A 24123-nucleotide genomic window follows, 5' to 3' on the forward strand; every position below is an offset into this window, starting at 1 on the left:
CAGCATATCCCATACGAATCTTTGTCCGTGTTTAACAATTTAAAAAAAAATCAAAAATCAAACTGGACTCCATACCCGTTGACTCTGCCTTGGATCTTCGTACATGTACATCTGTAGTTTACAAAACTACATTTCTATTGGTTCAAAATGAGAATTCCCCTTTTAAAAGATTAGGTTCATAAATGTCAACATTAAAATCTTTAAAATAGCATTATTAGCCTAATACCGATATCTTTAAATATTAGACGTTTTATTGCAATGTCCCTTTAAAAATAGCATTATCAGCCTAATATTGATATATTTAAATATTAGACTTTTAATTGAAATGTCCCTTTAAAATAGCATTATTAGCCTAATATCGATATCTTTAAACATTACACTTTTCATTGCAATGTCCCTTTAAAAATGTCATTATTAGACCAATATTGATATCCTTAAATATTAGACTTGTCATTCCAATGTCCTTTTAAAAATAGCATTATTAGTCTAATATCGATATCCTTAAATATAAGCAATGAAAATCAATTCGCAGGTGAAAAGGAATAATATTGACTTCATTGCAATGTCCCTTTAAAAACAGCATTATAATTTATTAGCCTAATATGGACATCTTTAAATATAAGTTTTGTGATAGCAATGTACCATTAAAAATAAATATATTAGCCCAATATTGATATCCTTAATTATTGGACTTGTTATAGCAGTGTACCTTTAAAAATAACATTATTAGCCTAATATCGATATACTTAATTATTAGACTTGTCATAGCAATGTACCTTTAAAAAATACCCTTATCTGCCTAATATCAATATTTTTTAAATATTAGACTTGTCATAGCAATGTACCTTTAAAACAGGCCCATAAATGACAAGATCCTTTAAAATTATTAGGCTCACAATGTTCAGGTCCATTAAATATTATGCTCGTGGATACAGTGCCCCTTTAAAGAGAACACCATTATCCATAATGACATTGTCCTTAAAATATTTTTAACCAATCAACGTGACAGTTTCTGTTAAAAGTTGAGTGACGCAGAAAGTGAAAGTTGGCACAAATGGATTATATTTATAAATATAATACTGAATGGGTTTCAGGTGATCATCCATTTTTATTTAGTGACGTCTGGATTGCCTCCCTTCACAGGCGTAGATGAGTGACGTGAGAAAGGCGAGACCGGACGAGCCGACCCCAAGCCAAAACGACCAGCTAAAGCGAGCCCGAGCATGCTTAGTCCAGTTAATCTCCGCTTTGAACGACGAGTCGCTGTGTGCGTTGATTCCAAACACCACGACGCTCGTTCCCAGAACAAGGACTGGAAAATAGAACAATAAAATAGTGTGTAAAGTGCATCCTATAATCTCCCATAATCCCCGGACTTCTGGCATAAAAAACATAAAATAAATAGTTTCCAGCTGGCCGCGGTAGATCAATATCTATTATATTCAGAACTACTGGCACGGTTGGCCCATAGGAACGATATCTGAAGTGTGTGTGTGTGTGTGTGTGTGTGTGTGTGTGTGTGTGTGTGTGTGTGTGTGTGAGTGGGGGGGAGGAGGGACACAACTTCTTGAGGGGGTCACTTCCTCTATAGTGGGGACGAGGACACAAGCCATATTTTTACATTTATGTATATAGTTAAAAGTTAGTTGTTTCTTTATAACGACACAACTAGAGCACATTGATATATTAATCATTGACTATTGGATACCAAACATTTGGTAATTTTGACATATAGTCTTAAAGAGGAAACCCGCAACATTTTCTCCATTAGTTGCAAGGGATCTTTTATATATACACTATCCCACAGACAGGAGAGCACATACCACGTTATTTGATATACTAGTCGTGTTGCCTAGAACGAAAAAGAGCTCAATGGTCCCACCGACGGGGTTCGATCCTAGACCGACCGCGCATCAGGCGACCTAAGCTACGTCCACCGAGCAACGTCCCGCCCTTACAATGATGTATTACACACCCTACAATCATCATCATTCCCGGCATAAAATATTAACATAATAGTCCCCAACTGGCCGCAGTAGATCAATAGTCATTATATTCCTAACTTCTGCACTGCAGTGAGGGAAAGATATCTGGAGTAAAGGGCGCAACCACTATAGTGTGTGTGGTGGGGGGAGGGGGGGGGAGCACAAGTCAATGTTACATATAGGAAAAAAACGTCCATTTTCGACCTCGGGTGGGGGGCATACATACCTCCCATCTCCGCCTATATTCCCTCCCCTGTTTCCTTCAGGCTTGACACCCCCCGTCCCCCCCCCCACACACACACACACACCTCGTTGAAAGGCGAATTAATAAATGACTAGCTATGTTCTGTCTATTACGACCTGTTTTGAAGTGAACAGAGTAGGGGTCGGGAAGTATCCCAGTGGTAAAGCGTTTGCTTAATGCGCGATCGGTTTAGGATCGATCCCCGTCGGTGGGCCCATAGGGCTATTTCTCGTTCCAGCCAGTGCACAACGACTGGTATATCAATGGCCATGGTATGTGCTATCATGTCTGCAGGATGGTGCATATTAAAGATCCCTTGATGGAAAAATGTAGCGGGTTTCCTCTCTAAGACTATATATGTCAAAATTACTATATGTTTCACATCCAATAGCCGATTATTAATACAGCAATGTGCTCTAGTGGTGTCGTTAAACAAAACAAACTTCTTTTTTGAAAATAGTATATAATAGCTACTTCAAGATTATAACCCATGTAATTAAAATAAAAGGTCCATGGCAAAAAGCAAACAAAACAAAACAAAACAAACAAACAACGTTGCTGTTAAAAGAAAAACAAAAAATAGACCACGGCAAAAAAAAGTGCCGTGAAGAATTAAAAACTCCACGCTATTATCGATTGCCGTGGGCAATCGCAGGGTCTGCAAGTTAAACGATTCAAAATTATTTCAGGCAAACGTAATACTGTTCCTGTAATCAACAATATTAACAGTGGTGTGAGATCGTGTGTTAAACCAAGGTGTAGACAGCGACATTAATAGTGGTGTGAGACCGTGTGTGAAACCAAGGTGTAGACAGCGACATTAATAGAGGTGTGAGACCCGTGTGAAACCAAGGTGTAGACAGCGACATTAATAGTGGTGTGATACCGTGTGTGAAACAAAGGTGTAGACAGCGACATTAATAGTGGTGTCAGACCGTGTGTGAAACCAAGGTGTAGACAGCGACATTAATAGTGGTGTGAGACCGTGTGTGAAACCAAGGTGTAGACAGCAACATTAATACACAGGTTCCCAACATTCCCCGAAATACCCGGATGATTTCACACTGCATTTCTGCCGACTGCCGGTTACGAAGTCACCGATATTTGACTGCTCAAAGCGGTTTAACAGATTATAGTAGTGTTACTTGGAGCTCGTGTTACACACCACCTATTTGCAGTAAACATATAGATGTTTATTAGGCCAAACAAAAAACAAAAAACCCAACCAACGTGGAACTTTGGTCAGACCAAAGTTCCAGAATTGATCATTCCCAGTCTGGAGCTCGACGCGGTAAGACGTGTTTGTTTCGCTTGTGCACACTGCACGTGCTTTCGTGTGCTCGACTTGAGGATCCTTCATTTCGTTGTTTTTGTCAGCGAAATGAAGTTTTCTACTGGGATGTATGCGGCCATTGGAACTGATTGAACACTGGAACGCTTCTCGTTTCGACAGCCTGCACCACCAGATTGGATTCTTTTTTAGCGAGATTCCTTGCCTCCACGTCATTTCTCCGTCTGACTATGTCGAGTTTTTTCGTGCCTCATATGACGACCATTCTGCAGAACGCCACGGTTGTTCGCGTTTAGTCTCTACATGTCCGAGCCTGTCCTAGCAGCACTGGAAGATTGACCGCCCCACTCTAAGAAGAAATAGGAAGCGGGGTCGGCCCCTACTACTCTTTTCTAGACTTTACTTTGCTTTATGACGACTGGACTATACCCTAATCTGATACTCTCTCTAGTTCAGACTAGTTGCATCCCGTCAAGAAAATCCCTAGATTTACAGTCATGAGATGTTGAAGGTGAAATGCTGTGCTGAAATACAGATCTTGAGAAGCCGGATCCGTCTGAACGAGAGCGAGAATCAGACTAGGGTATAGTTCAGTCGTCATAGGTTGGTATAGTGGTGCGGACGGGCCCGACTCCGGAGGATACGAGATGGTATCACTATAAAATAAAAATGCTAATACTCACAGGCGATCATGAGCAAGCCGGCAATGGCGTGACTGCAGTTACATCCCCTACATTCACAGCACAGCGCCAGCGTGGCGAACAGCAGCGACATCAGTCCCAGAGCGAGTCCAACGGACATCAGAGCCTGGGTGGCGATCCACCAACCTGAAACAGGGGAGAAAAAAACAAAGAAAATGCATACGCATTTTAAGACACTCATATGAAATTAATTACTAGTATTTAGCATTACAAAATAGGCGTGCGTGCAGGGTGGGGGTGGGAGATCTAGACTGCTGCCAACGAAGTTTATAGAGGTATCGAGACATACTCGCCTGTATTTGAGAATCTCTGCACTTGCACACATACACATACATACACACACATTCTCTCTCTCTTTCTTTCTCTCTCTCTCTCTCTCTCTCTCTCTCTCTCTCTCTCTCTCTCTCTCTCACACACAGACACGTGTGAGTACATCCACACTCACACACGCACGCACAAACACACGCACACATACCAAACAAGTATCATAAGTACACATATACAGACAAATATATATGCACGCACACGCACACACACACACACACACAACACAATTTAATACTAATTCGCAACAAAATTTAATGCACTGCAACGATAATGGTTTCAATGGATATGAACTAAAACTTAACGATCGTTCAGATGTTGTTGTTCAGATGATGTTGTTCAGATGATATGTTATTTACTAGAATATTCGTCATAAACAAGTGAAATATTCCGTGTTGCCCGCTTGTTGTTGAGCTGACAGAATGAGAACACCTGACCTATGTCTCCGTAACGTCAGATTACCCGCACCGACCGTTTTCACGTGTCTTGTAAAGAATAGCACGTGATGGTGCAAAAACAAAAATGCTATTACCCTAGTTATTAGGAGAAAGTATGGCCATAACTAGTGGGGAGGGAGGGACATTGGGGGGGGGGGGGGGGGGGGGGAGTCCGCCCCAAGAAAAGGCTCTGTTCAGTTTACAAGTGCCTTTATATGTAGTTTGTCCTTTTGCATTGTCACCTCATTAAATTTGGCTGGCTACAACCTTGGAAAGGGTAGGACTATTTGTACCAAAGTATTCGATACACTTGTCATAAAATCAAAACTAAATTTTTTTATTTTTTAAATTGTTTTTAAATCTGGTGCCTGGTCACCAGCTGTAGCATACATGACTATGAATCTGTCACCCGCATATTATTTAACACCGTATATCTGCACTAGGCCGATTCCAAAAGACGTTATGAAAGAATCGTGAGAGTAAACACCCATGACTGTCGGGTGTTTTCACTACAGAGAAGAGCTGGTCGTGACCAAGATATATGGTTCCCACTTCGTCTGTAGGAGGGCGGGACGTAGCCCAGTGGTAAAGCGTTCGCTCGATGCGCGGTCGGTGTGGGATCGATCCTCGTCGGTGGGCCCATTGGGCTATTTCTCGTTCCAGCCAGTGCACCACGACTGGTATATCAAAGGCCGTGGTATGTACTACCCTGTCTGTAGGATGGTGCATATAAAAGATCCCTTGCTGCTAATCGGAAAGAGTAGCCCATGAAGTGGCAACAGCGGGTTTCCTCTCTCAATAACTGTGTGGTGCTTAACCATATGTCTTACGCCATATAACCGTAAATAAAATGTGTTGAGTGCATTGTTAAATAAAACATTTCTTTCCGTCTGTAGGAGGACTGCCACTATAGCGCAAACCAGATGCCAAGCATCTTTTTACAGTTTCCGTAAATAAAGGATGTGCAAATAATAATAATAATAATAATATTAATAATAATAATATTTCAAGCAAGCAAACTATTAAAGAGATTTTATAGAAATATATATTTTGAGAGAAAGTATCTTTAATTCAACCTGACTCGATTCCAGCCACAATCACGCCATTCTCGTACTGTTTCCCTAAAGAACACAGCGGCGCACACTATTGATTTGTTTCGTGATATTTTTGCGTTCTGTCTGTTAGCAGTGTGTATGATGATCCCCAGCGACATGAAGTCCAGCTCTCGACTTGCATCTTACAAGTGTAGGAGATTGAATGCGCGAAAATCTGTACTTGCTTACTTACTGGACCCCAGGACGTTTATAGCAAAGACAATGGTATGTGCTGTCTTATATTTGAGATAAAGTGCATACATACATGTGAGTGTGTGTGTGTGTGTGTGTGTGTGTGTGTGTGTGTGTGTGTGTGTGTGTGTGTCTGTGTATGAGATTGTGTGTATGTATACATGTATGTGTGTCTTTGTGTGTGTATGTGTGTGTGTACGTACATATATACATAAGGGGGTGTCAAAAATTATTGAGCCTTGCACAGTTTCTGGAATGATAGCTGACCTTTTCATAATATGTGTTACCATGTATCAGTGTTGGTCCATGTACTGTGCTTAGTGTTGTTACTTTTGCACATGTACTTACAATACAGATGTTATGCTTATAAAGCTGGTCATTCTGACAGAAGAAATTAACAAAACACACACCTAAACTTTAAAATGTGTGAAAATATATCGACAGAACATGGAACATAACATTTGACATTACAATTGTGAAAATCTGTCGACAGAACATGGAACATAACACTTGACACTACAATTGTGAAAATCTCGACATATTTATTGACTACATTGTACACAGAGGTGGCCGTTGGATACATCGATTTGCCATGGGTTTTTTTTTATTTCATAGGGTGGTATGGCATTGGTGACATGGTCATCACCTTGGAGCAGCCAGTCGTATGTCTTTAAATTGTTATCGCACGTATGTATGTTAACAGTATGTGTTATATAAAAAAAATAACGAATGATGTTCTCACCAACGTGTGTGTATTAAATAATATTACATACTGCAAGCATGTGCAAATCTGGACTTCGTTTTGGCAGTGCATGCAGGCTACCTTTACCGCATACTGCACATGTGTGCAAATCCAGACTTGTTTATTGATTACGCAGTGCATAATCCATAACATAGAGATCGGAAGCGAGGGGTGGGGGTGAAGACAGAGGCCAGTGACCTCGCCAGCTTTGAATATAATACACTGGCCTCCTCCTCCCCAGCAGCTGCAATGCTGAGATGCATATTTTGCGTAACGGGGATCAAATATCCACTACGACGAGATAAGTACTCAGGCTGGGTCGAACTCGACCAGGAAGCGAGTAGACTTCCTGGAGTTATCTCCACCGCTTACCGCACTCCAAATGTGTGCGCGGCGCTGATTGGACGAAACGATTGTAATCGTAACCTTAAAACTGCGACCCCTGGAGGTAAACTAGCTTGGTACGACCTTTAAAAAAATACGTCAGTTCATGTAATGAATTGTGGCGTGTTTCCAAATTCCAGTGATTCAACAGGGTCGTAACTAGTTGGTGGGTGGGGGGTGGGGGTAGGGGGTCACATGTTCCAAAGACTGCAACAGAGTTACCAAATTTTACTTTTGCTTGTTATTTTTATTCATCAAACCAACACAGCAATTTATTTGGTGAATACGTGGACACATTAACTAAAGAAGAAATTGTTCGTTTTGTTTAACGACACCACTAGAGCACATTGATTTATCAGACATGTTAATTGATGACATCATCATTAAGTAGTCTCATTAATTATCATTTAGTGTAAGTTTCGGGTGTCCATTCGACTTGCATTGTGTAGCGGTACGCCCCTGGGCCCCGTTCCACGAAGCGATCTTAGCCCTAAGATTACCTAAGGCGCATAGCTACCCTATGCACTTAAGTTGATCTTAGGGCTAAGATCGCTTCGTGGAACGGGGCCCTGACCATGTATTACGGTTTTGTTGTTAAGATTTATGTTTAGATTAGTACATAGTACACCCGCAGTGACGTATAATCAGGCTGTAGAGCTTCCCATGAGCCAGAATGACGTAAAACGTGTATTCAGACTTTCACGCAGTTTTACACTGAAAATCCTTTACAACATGTTTTCGGTTCAAGTCCGTAATGATCGGCGTTCCTCGGCAAGATTCGTTTGTCTCTGTCACGTCCAATCGGATCCGAAACATGGAGGTCAGTTTGCTTTCTCGTTAATAAAATTGAATTTTCGATACCAAATAGTCTCGATAATAGCATTACTCATAGAAAGCCTAAAAGGAAAACGCTGAAAGACGCTAAGAACAGAAGTGATCTTTCATTCCAGATCGAAATAGACCTGTAAACACGTGGCGCTCGAAATGGCGTCAATAATTCTGAAATAGACTGCTAGTGCTAATGTTCTTGTTGGAGACTATATTCGATTTGTTTTTCTCGGCCATTCAGTTACCATGATTATTTCTCTATTGTGTTATTTCTCATTCCTTTTTCGCCTGGTCGTTGAAATATCTTCTTTTGTAATTAAGTACCAGTGATGTCGTAGTTAAAGGGCGGATCTAGAGGTATCAGCAGGAAAGACATATGAGCACACCACTGAGTGTTTTGATAGAAAATTAAATCCGTACGAAGTTAAAGTTTGTTTGTTAAAGGGAGCGGGACGTAGCCCAGTGGTAATGCGCTCGCTTGATGCGCGGTTGCTCTGGGATCCATCCCCGTCGGTGGGCCCTTTGGGCTATTTCTCGCTTCAGCCAGTGCACCACGACTGGTATGTGTTATCCTGTCTATAGGATAGTGCATATAAAATATCCCTTGGAAAATGTAGCGGGTTTCCTTTCTTAGACTATATGTCGAAATTACCAAATGTTTGACATCCAACAGCCGATGATTAATATCTGAATGTGCTCTAGATTTGTCTTTAAAACTTTAAAAATGTTTAGGAGAGTGTGTATTTTAGATTATTTCAAGTGGCATGTGCCCGTTTTTAAATTGTCAGCCCATCCCTAAAACGACCTGTATCCGTCCCTCAAATTACTACGTCTAGGTTCAAAATGGCATCTTTTCTTCTGTCCTTATACTTTTCCGATTTCCTGGTATTCAAAATTAGATTCCTATATAAGCTTAATGATTTTGCTATTTCCGAACTGTTATTCTTTCCGTGAAAAACATCACCTAGAAACCTGGAAATCATACACATAAACACAGAATAGACATCCATAATACAAAAACGTAAACATATTAAGCTGTAACCCTTGGTTACTTATGCACAGAGTATTTCGAGCCATGCGCGACGTTTCGAACTCGGTGTTAACTGCCGCTAGTATTATACGGCACAAAGGTAAGTGAAAAAACACCTGCGCGTGCGAAGGCAGACATTTTGTGAATTACCGCCGCCCTACATACTTATCTCTGAGCGAGAAACTATGGAACCGACACGAATCCATCCCCAGAGTCTAGGTTTCCAAACTCCGTGCAGTCCCACTTGTCTGTTTTACATCACGAGTTCAGATTTATGGCGAAAACACACGATACCGCGTTAAAGGCGCGTTTACTGTACGTCGTGCATGTAATGTGTATGCGGGAAAGGAAAGGCATGTTTTAGGTTGTTTTTTCTAGAGACCTCTGTATATATTTCGTGTCGCTTGGTCTACAATGTCGTACACAAGGTCTACAATGTCGCACACAAGGTCTACAATGTCGCACACAAGGTCTACAATGTCGCACACAAGGTCTACAAGGTCTACAATGTCGCACACAAGGTCTACAATGTCGCACACAAGGTCTACAATGTCGCACACAAGGTCTACAATGTCTACAATGTCGCACACAAGGTCTACAAGGTCTACAATGTCGCACACAAGGTCTACAATATCGCACACAAGGTCTACAATGTCTACAATGTCGCACACAAGGTCTACAATGTCGCACACAAGGTCTACAATGTCGCACACAAGGTCTACAATGTCGCACACAAGGTCTACAATGTCTACAATGTCGCACACAAGGTCTACAATGTCTACAATGTCACACACAAGGTCTACAATGTCTACAATGTCGCACACAAGGTCTACAATGTCTACAATGTCGCACACAAGGTCTACAATGTCGCACACAAGGTCTACAATGTCGCACACAAGGTCTACAATGTCTACAATGTCACACACAAGGTCTACAATGTCTACAATGTCGCACACAAGGTCTACAATGTCGCACACAAGGTCTACAATGTCGCACACAAGGTCTACAATGTCGCACACAAGGTCTACAATGTCGCACACAAGGTCTACAATGTCTACAATGTCGCACACAAGGTCTACAATGTCGCACACAAGGTCTACAATGTCGCACACAAGGTCTACAATGTCTACAATGTCGCACACAAGGTCTACAATGTCGCACACAAGGTCTACAATGTCGCACACAAGGTCTACAATGTCTACAATGTCGCACACAAGGTCTACAATGTCTACAATGTCACACACAAGGTCTACAATGTCTACAATGTCGCACACAAGGTCTACAATGTCTACAATGTCGCACACAAGGTCTACAATGTCTACAATGTCGCACACAAGGTCTACAATGTCTACAAGGTCTACAATGTCGCACACAAGGTCTACAATGTCTACAAGGTCTACAATGTCTACAATGTCGCACACAAGGTCTACAATGTCTACAAGGTCTACAATGTCTACAATGTCGCACACAAGGTCTACAATGTCTACAAGGTCTACAATGTCTACAATGTCGCACACAATGTCTACAATGTCTACAATGTCTACAAGGTCTACAATGTCTACAATGTCGCACACAATGTCTACAATGTCTACAATGTCTACAATGTCGCACACAAGGTCTACAATGTCTACAATGTCTACAATGTCTACAAGGTCTACAATGTCTACAATGTCGCACACAAGGTCTACAATGTCTACAATGTCTACAATGTCTACAAGGTCTACAATGTCTACAATGTCGCACACAAGGTCTACAATGTCTACAATGTCTACAAGGTCTACAATGTCTACAATGTCACACACAAGGTCTACAATGTCTACAAGGTCTACAATGTCTACAATGTCACACACAAGGTCTACAATGTCTACAAGGTCTACAATGTCTACAATGTCGCACATAAGGCACACAATGTCACACACAAGGTCTACAATGTCGCACACAAGGTCCACAATGTCGCACACAAGGTCTACAAGGTCTACAATGTCTACAATGTCGCACACAAGGTCTACAATGTCTACAATGTCTACAATGTCACACACAAGGTCTACAAGGTCTACAATGTCTACAATGTCGCACACAAGGTCTACAATGTCTACAAGGTCTACAATGTCACACACAAGGTCTACAATGTCGCACACAAGGCACACAATGTCACACACAAGGTCTACAATGTCTACAAGGTCTACAATGTCTACAATGTCACACACAAGGTCTACAATGTCTACAAGGTCTACAATGTCTACAATGTCGCACACAAGGCACACAATGTCACACACAAGGTCTACAATGTCGCACACAAGGCACACAATGTCACACACAAGGTCTACAATGTCGCACACAAGGTCCACAATGTCGCACACAAGGTCTACAAGGTCTACAATGTCTACAATGTCTACAAGGTCTACAATGTCTACAATGTCGCACACAAGGTCTACAATGTCTACAATGTCGCACACAAGGTCTACAATGTCTACAATGTCGCACACAAGGTCTACAATGTCTACAAGGTCTACAATGTCGCACACAAGGTCTACAATGTCGCACACAAGGTCTACAATGTCTACAAGGTCTACAATGTCTACAATGTCGCACACAAGGTCTACAATGTCGCACACAAGGTCTACAATGTCTACAAGGTCTACAATGTCGCACACAAGGTCTACAATGTCGCACACAAGGTCTACAATGTCGCACACAAGGTCTACAATGTCGCACACAAGGTCTACAATGTCTACAATGTCGCACATAAGGTCTACAAGGTCTACAATGTCGCACACAAGGTCTACAATGTCGCACATAAGGTCTACAAGGTCTACAATGTCGCACATAAGGTCTACAAGGTCTACTATGTCGCACACAAGGTCTACAATGTCTACAATGTCGCACATAAGGTCTTCAAGGTCTACAATGTCGCACACAAGGTCTACAATGTCTACAATGTCGCACATAAGGTCTACAAGGTCTACAATGTCGCACACAAGGTCTACAATGTCGCACACAAGGTCTACAATGTCGCACATAAGGTCTACAATGTCTACAATGTCGCACACAAGGTCTACAATGTCGCACACAAGGTCTACAATGTCGCACATAAGGTCTACAAGGTCTACAATGTCGCACATAAGGTCTACAAGGTCTACAATGTCGCACACAAGGTCTACTATGTCGCACACAAGGTCTACAATGTCGCACACAAGGTCTACAATGTCGCACACAAGGTCTACAATGTCGCACACAAGGTCTACAATGTCTACAATGTCGCACACAAGGTCTACAATGTCGCACACAAGGTCTACAAGGTCTACAATGTCGCACACAAGGTCTACAATGTCGCACACAAGGTCTACAATGTCGCACATAAGGTCTACAAGGTCTACAATGTCGCACACAAGGTCTACAATGTCGCACACAAGGTCTACAAGGTCTACAATGTCGCACACAAGGTCTACAATGTCGCACACAAGGTCTACAATGTCGCACACAAGGTCTACAATGTCACACACAAGGTCTACAATGTCGCACACAAGGTCTACAAGGTCTACAATGTCGCACACAAGGTCTACAATGTCGCACACAAGGTCTACAATGTCGCACACAAGGTCTACAAGGTCTACAATGTCACACACAAGGTCTACAATGTCGCACACAAGGTCTACAATGTCGCACACAAGGTCTACAAGGTCTACAATGTCACACACAAGGTCTACAATGTCGCACACAAGGTCTACAATGTCGCACACAAGGTCTACAATGTCGCACACAAGGTCTACAATGTCTACAATGTCGCACATAAGGTCTACAATGTCTACAATGTCGCACACAAGGTCTACAAGGTCTACAATGTCACACACAAGGTCTACAATGTCGCACACAAGGTCTACAATGTCGCACACAAGGTCTACAAGGTCTACAATGTCGCACACAAGGTCTACAATGTCGCACACAAGGTCTACAATGTCACACACAAGGTCTACAATGTCACACACAAGGTCTACAATGTCGCACACAAGGTCTACAATGTCGCACACAAGGTCTACAAGGTCTACAATGTCGCACACAAGGTCTACAATGTCGCACACAAGGTCTACAATGTCGCACACAAGGTCTACAAGGTCTACAATATCGCACACAAGGTCTACAATGTCGCACACAAGGTCTACAATGTCGCACACAAGGTCTACAATGTCACACACAAGGTCTACAATGTCGCACACAAGGTCTACAATATCGCACACAAGGTCTACAATGTCGCACACAAGGTCTACAATATCGCACACAAGGTCTACAATGTCGCACACAAGGTCTACAATATCGCACACAAGGTCTACAATGTCGCACACAAGGTCTACAATGTCACACACAAGGTCTACAATGTCGCACACAAGGTCTACAATGTCGCACACAAGGTCTACAATATCGCACACAAGGTCTACAATGTCGCACACAAGGTCTACAATGTCGCACACAAAACAGTTACCACAGACAGGACAGCACACACTTCGGTCTTTGATGTTTCAACATGCGGAGCAAGTAATAACCGTACGAGACGGGATGGGGGAGGTACCCCCCCCCCCCCCCCCTCCCAGTGCTGGAGCAAAACTTCAAATTCGGGCAAAAATTAAACAGATATTCGGGAACAGTGTGCTAATCTGATACATTTTTACCATGTATTTCCATCATTCTACCCTCAAAATTAGTTGTAATCCATGTGAAAATGCGTAGTGACTCGTTTGCAATCCTATATAGCTGTTTGGTAGTAATGGTAATATGAATCTATGTTGTTATGTAGATTCGGGCATTTTCGTTTAATTCCGGCAAAACCCAGTCTGCCTCCTACAAAAATGGGAGCCGTACGCCTATGGTACCGGGTAAGTGTGTCATTAGATACTGCGTTTTGTTGAAAGTGAATGGGAGCCGTACGCCTATGGTACCGGGTAAGTGTGTCATTAGATACTGCGTTTTGTTGAAAGTGAATGGGAGCCGTACGCCTATGGCACCGGGTAAGTGTGTCATTAGATACTGCGTTTTGTTGAAAGTGAATGGGAGCCGTACGCCTATGGCACCGGGTAAGTGTGTCATTAGATACTGCGTTTTGTTGAAAGTGAATGGGAGCCGTACGCCTATGGCACCGGGTAAGTGTGTCATTAGATACTGCGTTTTGTTGAAAGTGAATGGGAGCCGTACGCCTATGGCACCGGGTAAGTGTGTCATTAGATACTGCGTTTTGTTGAAAGTGAATGGGAGCCGTACGCCTATGGCACCGGGTAAGTGTGTCATTAGATACTGCGTTTTGTTGAAAGTGAATGGGAGCCGTACGCCTATGGTACCGGGTAAGTGTGTCATTAGATACTGCGTTTTGTTGAAAGTGAATGGGAGCCGTACGCCTATGGCACCCGGTAAGTGTGTCATTAGATACTGCGTTTTGTTGAAAGTGAATGGGAGCCGTACGCCTATGGCACCGGGTAAGTGTGTCATTAGATACTGCGTTTTGTTGAAAGTGAATGGGAGCCGTACGCCTATGGTACCGGGTAAGTGTGTCATTAGATACTGCGTTTTGTTGAAAGTGAATGGGAGCCGTACGCCTATGGTACCCGGTAAGTGTGTCATTAGATACTGCGTTTTGTTGAAAGTGAATGCCGATGATTTGTTACTACTGGCCGAAACTGAGTTGGTATTATGGAAGGAAGGAAGGAAATGTTTACGGATATATGGCGTCAGACCCGCTGTCGCCATTCATGGGCTACTCTTTTCGATAGCAGCAAAGGATCTTTTATATGCACCATCCCACAGACAGGGTAGTACATACCAAGGAACGAGAAATAGCCCACTGGGCGCACCGACGGGATCGATCCTAGACCGACCGCGCATTAAGCAAACGCTTTACCACTGGGATACGTCCCGACCCCGGCATTACGGTGTAACAAAAACAAAATGGTGATCAATGCTGACAAGTTTTATATTATCCATTTTCGCAAACCATTGGTGAATAAAACCTCAACTGTTATTAATTGTGGCGACAGTGTGTTTGAGGCTGCTATTAATATAGAATACTAAACGAGCTTGGTTTGGTATTTGACGAGCGAAAGTGAGTCACATACCAACACTGTTTACGAGTTAGATATCAATTGAGTGATTGTTATGACATGAGCAATATCTTACACTGGTGTGTAATAAGTGAATATATTGGGTTACTAATAGTTTAAAATGTGCTGAGATTTTCGTTAAGCAAACACGTGTTCAAAGAATCTTGCAGAAGGTTGCATCGTACAAAAGCAGAAGTTAAAAGTTTGTTTTGTTTAACGACCCCACTAGAGCACATTGATTTATTAATCATCAGCTTTTGGATGTCAAACATGTGGTAATTTTTACATATAGTTTTAGAGAGGAAACCCGCTACATTTTTTCAAATTAGTAGAAAAGGATCTTTTATATGCACCATCCCAGAGACAGGATAGCACATACCACGGCCTTTGATATACCAGTCGTGGTGCGCTGGCTGGAACGAGAAATAGGCCGACCGCGCATCAAGCGGGCGCTTTACCACTGGGCTACGTCCCGCTCTACCTAAGAAGAAAGTTCCGTGTCAAAGTTCGATGTGGTCCTCACATAGTCAGGTCCGTGGGAATGATACCTGGAGAGTGGGCACAACCACTCGTTGGGAGGAACCACTGTCTCTAGTGGGGGAGGGGGAGGGGGAGGCAGCACAAGCTTGATTTTTTTCAATAGAGTAGGATAATCATAGATTTTCCTCGATTTTCGTCCTGAGTGTGTTGATACGCTACTTACAAATGTCGGTTTTATTAATAGACGTTAACATTATCGGTAATAGGAATTACTTGGTACAGTGGAACCTCAAATACTTACACTCTCGATATCAGTTTTAATACGTTAATCAGGCACCGCGGACGAAAGAAGACATGGCTGGCTGATATCGAGGGCGCAAAGCAAACGTTCTAAGGGATTTGGGGGTATGCTTCTTCGTAAATTTTGAAAAGATTTCCTGCATTCTACAAGTAAAATTCATATCTGCCTTAAGATTTACTACCAATAATATTTTGATACCCCCCAGCCACCACCCCCACTCCGCCGTGCCTGTTATTATTATCGGCAATAGGAAATGATTTAGTACACTAGAACCTCTAATAGTTACACTCTCGATATCAGCTTGAATATCTGATGTTCCAGAACGCGCTAAAACGAAACTGACATCGTCTGTAAGCTGATTGAAAACGTAATCCCACTGGCGCGTCTAGACGAAATGTGCATAAAATCTGATCATTAACTGGATGTATGCAGCGTCCGGAATCAATGATGACTTTGACCCCGGCCGTAGGTTATGAGATCGGGGAAACAATAAAAACTGATGGACCTTGCGCCAAGTACATACTACACTGGTGGAAAGAAATAAGACAACACATGAATAGTAACAGGACATTTTGACTGCAAACAAAGCCCTTATTCACAGCATCGGGAAATTAGCCAAGGCCACACGATGCGAGTTCTTCGTACGAGAACGACGCACTCAACACATATTTACGGTTATATGGCGTCAGACATATGGTTAAGCACCACACAGATATATAGAGAGAGGAAACCTGCTGTCGCTACTTCATGGGCTACTTTTTTCGATTAGTAGCAAGGGATCTTTTATATGCACCATCCCACAGACAGGATAGTCCATATCACGGCCTTTGCTATACCAGTCGTGGTGCACTGGCTGGAACGAGAAATAGCCCAATGGGCCCACCGACGGGGATCGATCCCACACCGACCGCTGGGCTACGTCTCGCCCCCAGAACAGCCACGAATAAATAAAACGGATTGCAAAGCAAACTATGAAATCGTAATATTACCGTGTCACAGTCGGCTAGTTTTCGAGTCAGTGCTCCATGACTGGTATATCAAAGGCCGTGGTATGTGCTATCTTCTCTGTGGGATTGTGCATATAAAATATCCCATACGACTAATGAAAAAATGTAGTGGGTTTCCTCTCTAAGACTATGTAGAATTTACCAAATGTTTGACATCCAATAGCCGATGATTAATAAATCAATGTGCTCCAGTGGTGTCGTTAAACAAAACAAACTTTAACAATCGGCTATTCTGGTTAGAGGCACTCGTTCAGTCCTACATTACATCTGTGTATATTATACCAGGGCCGTACCCTGATCAAAATCCTATTGGGGGGGGGGGGGGGGGGGGGGCACTACTTTTTATAAACAAATGAAACACTATACAAATTAAACCCTGAGATGTGTATGCTATTTTCTGGAGTAAAAAACAGAAGAAAAAAGTGAGATTCTCAGGGGGGGGGCAACTGCCCAACCGGTCACCCGCCGGAGGGTACGGCCCTGATAACTACGCCAGTAATGAATTAAATGTGGTCTCGAATACCACGTGTCCCTTATTCTGTTATTCAGTATATATCATGTCATGTCCCTAATCAATCTCACAGACGGGATAGCACATACCATGACCTTTGTTACACCAGTTGTGGAGCACTAACTGGAAAGAGAAATAGCCCAATGGGCTGACCGACGGGGGATCAATCCCAGCGGGCGCTTTACCACTGAGCTACGTCCCGCCCCGTTTCGAGAATATCTTAATTGAGTCAAGGGGGGGGGGGGGGGGCGTAAACTTAATGTCCTCGCCTTATGCAAAAACATTTGTTTTTGTTTTTTAATTACTTGACCAAAAATAGGTTCAGACCGCTTGGTCTCCGCCGAAAACTGTTTTAAAAAAAAGTTTGTTTAACGACACCACTCGAACACATTGATTTATTAATCATCGGCTATTGGATGTCAAACATTAGGTAATTCTGACGTATAGACATCAACAAGGGATCTTTTATATGCACTTTCTCTTTCACAGATAGGAAAGCACATACCCAGTCAGAAAACTGACACACTGGTTGGGGCGGTTAAAAAAAAATGCAGAAAAAGAAAAAAGGACTGACATAAGCGTATGAGACCAGGGTACACACGACTGGTACATCAAAGCCCCCCTCCCCCACCCCTCCCCCACCCAGTGCTGGAGCAAATCCTAAAATTCGGGCAAAAAAAATAGATATTTTCGGTAAAAATGAGGCTGAACTCAGTGCTCTGCAATGTTCGAGTAAAATACTCGCCATGGCGACTAAAAACATTCCCTGGCGTCTAAAAAATAAAATCACATTCGCCAGTTGGCGACTGTCCAATAATTTTACTTTAATCTGTAAACAAAACTGGACATCGGAAAACAGTGGACCAGAAGCAATTTATCTTCCATAAAATGTGTTTTCTATCGGTAGTTTTTTTTTTTTTAAATAAAAGTTTGAGACAACTTAATCGAACTATGAATAACAGTGACGTTAAGGGAGGTAATACTTCGTTATGATGTTATCTCCCTTAACTTGAATTTCAAGCGTTTGGAAATAATTTGGCCCCAGTTCAGTTTTGGACCAAGTCGGTCCTGTCCCATTTAGAGCCAGGTTTTATTTATGTATTAAAATGAGATTGTTGAATCACTGTGCGTCTTTACTTGTCTGTTTCAAACTCAAACGTTAATTATTTTGAATGTCGACTTATATATGCGTTATGCTGCGCTCCAATCATGTCGTGCTTATCGTGATAACGGGTCCCTCCACGATAACGACGTCTCCAGTCGTGAATCTTGTTTTAATCACGTCGGAAGTTATGTTCACCAGTGGAGGATGAAAACATGTTTATATTTTCATGACTCGACTTTAGGTGGCTTTAAAGACACAACTATTTACAAAACAGTATTTACAGATTTACAAGGCAGTTTTCGATTGGCAGCAAGGGATACATCTGCATCCGTGACGAAAATAAATATTATTTAAACCAAAAGTAAGGTAGCCGATTTGTAACTACTAGTAACATTTTGAAGCCTGGTAATTATTACAATGCTTTTATTTAACTTTTAATGAGTACTGCAATTTAAATGCATATCTTAGCAGTGCCATTAAAATAGGAATTCGCTTAATTTCGTTTAATAAAATTATTGGGTACGGAATTTGATAATGATAGTTAATAGTCCTTCACTGTTTTAGTGGAACCGGACACAAACAGTAACTTGTAATTACTATTTAACAACAAGGAATTACCCCTTCACGAGTTCATTCGAATGCAGTCCTAATGACAATTACGGCATTAGTAATGTGCCGTAAAATGGCAGATGAATCGATTTAATGACAAGTATATATTAGCTGGCTACTAAATATAAGTGGCTGGCGACTAAAACATTATACTTTACTGGCCTGGGAAGAGTAAATTTGAACTTGCTTTGTAGAGCACTGGAACTGAAAATTCCCACACTGTTTGTCCATCGTTCTACCAGTTGTAGTCCGTGTAGAAACGCGTAGTGATTCGTTTGCATCCCTATGCAGATGTATCCCTTGCTGCCAATCGAAAAGTGTAGCCCATTAAGTAGCGACAGCGGGTTTCCTCTCTCAATATAATATGTGTGGTCCTTAATCATGTCTGACGCCATATAACCGTAAATAGAATGTGTTGGGTGTGTCGTTAAATAAAACAGTTCCTTCCTTCCTTCCCTATACGGATGTTTGGCAGTAATGTTAATGTAAATAAATTATGTTGTTATTCAGATTCGGGCATTTTCGTTTAATTTGGACAAAAGCCAGCCTCCCTTCCTACAAAATTGTATTTCTCGTGTCAGCTAGTGCACAACGACTAGTATATCAAAGACCGTGGTGAGTGCTATCCTGTCTGTCCTTGCTACTAATGGGAAATGTAGCGGGTTTTCTCTCTAAGACTATGTCAAAATTACCCAATGTTTCACATCTAATAGCCGATGATTAATAAATCAATGTACTCTAGTGGTGTCGTTAAACATAAACAAACATCCTGCCCCATGTCAGTAATAACGTCCGTTGATGACTACTCCATTCCGCGAAATCCTAGACTGGTCGCCGTCACAAGATGAATATGAAGCTGAATGCCGCAAGCACTAACTCCGCCACTAGCGGTATGGTCACGAAATACGATCGCTTCAGCGGTACGATTACGAAATGCGATCGCTTCAGTGGCCAACAACAACAATTCAAGGTGTCAAACAGATTTGGCAACAGACGAAGAATCGGTTATTGTAACTGACAGTCGGACTAAACGACAAGTCAGATCGAACAACAAGAGAATTGGCGAAGTAGTCAAGAAAGAATTGAACGCGCATATTTCTGTCTGGGTCTGTAACATTGTTTCTTTATGTATGCCGCTTGCTTGCTATTTGGGGGCGGGACGTAACCCAGTGGTAAAACGCTCGCTTGATGCGCGGTCGGTCTGGGATCGATCCCTGTCGGTGGGCCCATTGAGCTATTTCTCGCTCCAGCCAGTGTACCACGACTGGCATATCAAAGGCCGTAGTATGTACTACCCTGTCTGTGGGATGGTGTATATAAAAGATCCCTTGCTACTAATGGGAAAATGTAGCAGGTTTCCTCTCCAAGACTATATGTTGTTAAACAAAATAAAAGAACCCTTGCTGTTAATCGAAAAAGAGTAGCCCATGAAGTAGTGACAGCGGGTTTCCTCTCTCAACATCTGTGTGGTCCTTAATCATATGTCTGACGCCATATAACCGTAAATAAAATGTGTTGAGTGCGTCGTTAAATAAAACATTTCCTTTCCTTTCCATATAACCGTAAATAAAACGTGTAGTTTGGTACATGTAGGTACCAAGTACGTTCTCTAGTGGTGTCAATAAATAAAACAAAAATTAACTTTTCGGTATATAAATGTACTGGTAATTCCCCTATTAGGTTGCATAGTATCAAAAGAAGAGAGTTCCGTGTCAAAGTTCGAGGTGCAGCGAATGTTTACGGAGTAAAAGCAGCTGTGGGTGTGATTGGTGGTAATATGTGAGATTGATTATTTGTGCAAGTACTATTATCCATTGACAATAAATAAATACACTTTTATTTGTTATACAGTTGTTATGCAGTATAAACCAGAGGTTGAAACTAATGCGGAGTACCCCCAAAAATGGAACTGCAATTTTCAGCAAAAATTACGGTTGCTATTAAAAACATTAATTAAATATCTTAAATCGTATGTGCCCCCCCTCGCCCCCCCCCCCCCCCCCCCCCCCCCCCCATTTTCTTGCAGGTAGATTAGATGCGAGGTTCCACACTTTTTATTGATGTACTTCCTCGGTGTGTTGATACGTTGCTTATATCAATTTTATTAGTAAACGTTAACATTATGGGCAATAGGAATTGAGTTGGTCTATTAGAACCTATTAGCTCAACTGGCAGAGCGATTTATTTTTAGAAAAACTCAATAAGGAGAGAGAGAAAAAGTTTGTGGAAACATTCTCCAAAGGACATCATCATGAATTCTATTCAACACATTTATAAATAAAAACCAGTCTTCTCCAGATCTTTTACGACCGTCGGGGCTAGAAAATCAATTCAGCAGACTTAGAAAGAAAATAGTACTCTGCCACAACAAGCGCAAGGAACAGTTCCCCAAACACGTCGAGTCGGTCGTCTGATTACGACTCCCCATCTGTGTGTGTGTTGGATTGTTATGACAGATGGCGCTCGAACTATGACATTCAGTCTCCCGCCACAGTTTGTATTGCTTTGTCAATGATCCAATGTTATCTGATTCCACGCAGGGTTCTATAAATAGACCTGGAACAATCTGACTTATGTTATACTAGTATGACTCTATTCGGAACACTTCGGTTGGTTACGGAAATTACACTATTTGTTGATGGATATGATCCAAAATGGGTGCGGGAGATAGCTCAGTGGTAATGCGGTCGGTCTGGGGTCGATCCCCGTCGGTGAGCCCATTGGGCTATTTCTCGCTCATAATTCGTTATTTATGATAATACATACTTGTTAACACATGTACGTGTGTTAACAATTTCAAGACATACGACTGGCTGCTCCTAGGTGATGACCTGGGGCCTAATTTAATAACTACTGGCAACTTTGCGATCTAGCAGTGCATTGTTAAAATATTTGCAAAGAGGATGCTTTGTTGTTTAGCAGAGCCTAAGAGATCTTTGTGAATTAGGCCCCTGGTCACCAGTGTCATATATCCAATGAAAAATAACACGAGGGAAATCGATTACAGTTTGACATATAGTTAACCTGACAATCATGTGTCTGTGACGCGTAAGTCAGCTACAAGTGCAAAGGATTGTTAGTCGAAAAATATTTTAACATTTGCTTAAAACCTGGTTTTTGAAGATACGTAAGAAATAGAATAATACATTCGTGTTCGTTAGATACCATTTATCTCACAACTCATTGGTTAAAAACGTATCAAACTCGCGTTCGCTTGTTAGATACATTTTAAAACAACTCGTGAGATAAATGGTATCTAACGGTCACTCGTGTATTATTCTCTATATGTAGCGGAGTTCCTCTTTAAGACTGTATGTCAGAATTATCAAATGTTTGACATCCAATAGCCGATGATTGTTTAATAACTCAGTGCGCTCTAGTGGTGTCGTTAAACAAAACAATCAAACAATGATCCAAAATGATGTTATTCCGTTTTGGACGCATGCGCTGGGCCTGGTTATAAACTGGGAACACAACGACCTTGTTTAAAACATTTCGTTGTGATTAGAAAGTTAATACGGGAATCGTCAACTTTCATTCAGGAGTCACCGGAAACGCCCGTTAATGGGTCAGCTTGAAGTAATTCCATTAAGGTGACAATGTATACTTGTATGACATTACAGCGGTCAAGCAGTATATATGACAGTTACAGTATACGGACTGTTTTGTTTAACGACACCACTAGAGCACATTTATTTATTAATCATCGGCTGTTGGGAAAAAAAAAGAGTAAAGTTTGTTTTATTTAACGACGCCGCTAGAGCACATTGATTTTTTATCTTATCATCGGCTATTGGACGTCAAACATATGGTCATTCTGACACTGTTTTTAGAGGAAACCCGCTGTCGCCACATAGGCTACTCTTTTTACGACAGGCAGCAAGGGATCTTTTATTTGCGCTTCCCACAGGCAGGATAGCACAAACCATGGCCTTTGTTGAACCAGTTATGGATCACTGGTCGGTGCAAGTGGTTTACACCTACCCATTGAGCCTTGCGGAGCACTCACTCAGGGTTTGGAGTCGGTATCTCGATTAAAAATCCCATGCCTCGACTGGCGTCGGAACCCAGTACCTACCAGCCTGTAGACCGATGGCCTGCCACGACGCCACCGAGGCCGGTCGGCTGTTGGATGTCAAACATTAGGTCACTTTTACGTCTAGTCTAAGAGAGGAAACCCGCTACATGTTTTCATTTGTAGCAAGGGGTCTTTTATATGCATCATCCCACAGACAGGATAGCACATACCACGGCTTTTGATATACCAGTCGTGGCGCACTGGCTGGAGACTACAGATAAAAGCAAACATGATGGTTATAATATAATGATGGTGATGATGATGATGGTAATGATGTTGATGATGATGTTGATGTTGATGATGGTAATGATGATGATGATGGTGATGATGATGGTGATGATGATGGTGGTGATGATGATGATAATGGTGATGATTGTGATGATTGTGATGATGATGTATTTTTAAAGAGTAACTAAGTCTAACTTATCAAACATGGGTGGCGAAAAGAAAGGAATATTCGTTTAACATTAAACATAGGTTACTTCTACCGGTAAAGCAGCGTTCTACCGGTAAAGTAGCGTTCTACCGGTAAAACAGCATTCTACCGGTAAAGTAGCGAAGTACTTTCACATCCGGAGGATATTACATACCACGGTATTTGTTTTACCAGTCGTGGGGGGAACTGGTTGGAACCGGAAAAACGAAACACAGAGTGACAACGATCTTGCGATCCACCACACCCACGCGCGTGTGCAGG

The 24123-nt window shown here is 42.0% G+C and overlaps 1 protein-coding gene across 1 annotated transcript in view; it reads right to left on the reverse strand.

Annotated features, from left to right (window-relative positions):
• Positions 1–1088: 1088 nt before the first annotated feature.
• Positions 1089–24123, reverse strand: part of LOC121378129 — a 28363-nt gene continuing 5328 nt past the window's right edge. Inside the window, exons 2-3 of the mRNA XM_041506233.1 lie at positions 4204–4347; positions 1089–1312 (exon numbers count right to left, since the gene is read on the reverse strand). Coding sequence (XP_041362167.1) covers positions 1113–1312; positions 4204–4347 — 344 coding nt within the window. The 3' untranslated portion in view covers positions 1089–1112. The remainder of the gene's footprint in view (positions 1313–4203; positions 4348–24123) is intronic.

Source organism: Gigantopelta aegis, chromosome 7 (assembly GCF_016097555.1).
Source record: "Gigantopelta aegis isolate Gae_Host chromosome 7, Gae_host_genome, whole genome shotgun sequence".
Classification (NCBI taxonomy): Eukaryota; Metazoa; Mollusca; class Gastropoda; order Neomphalida; family Peltospiridae; genus Gigantopelta; species Gigantopelta aegis.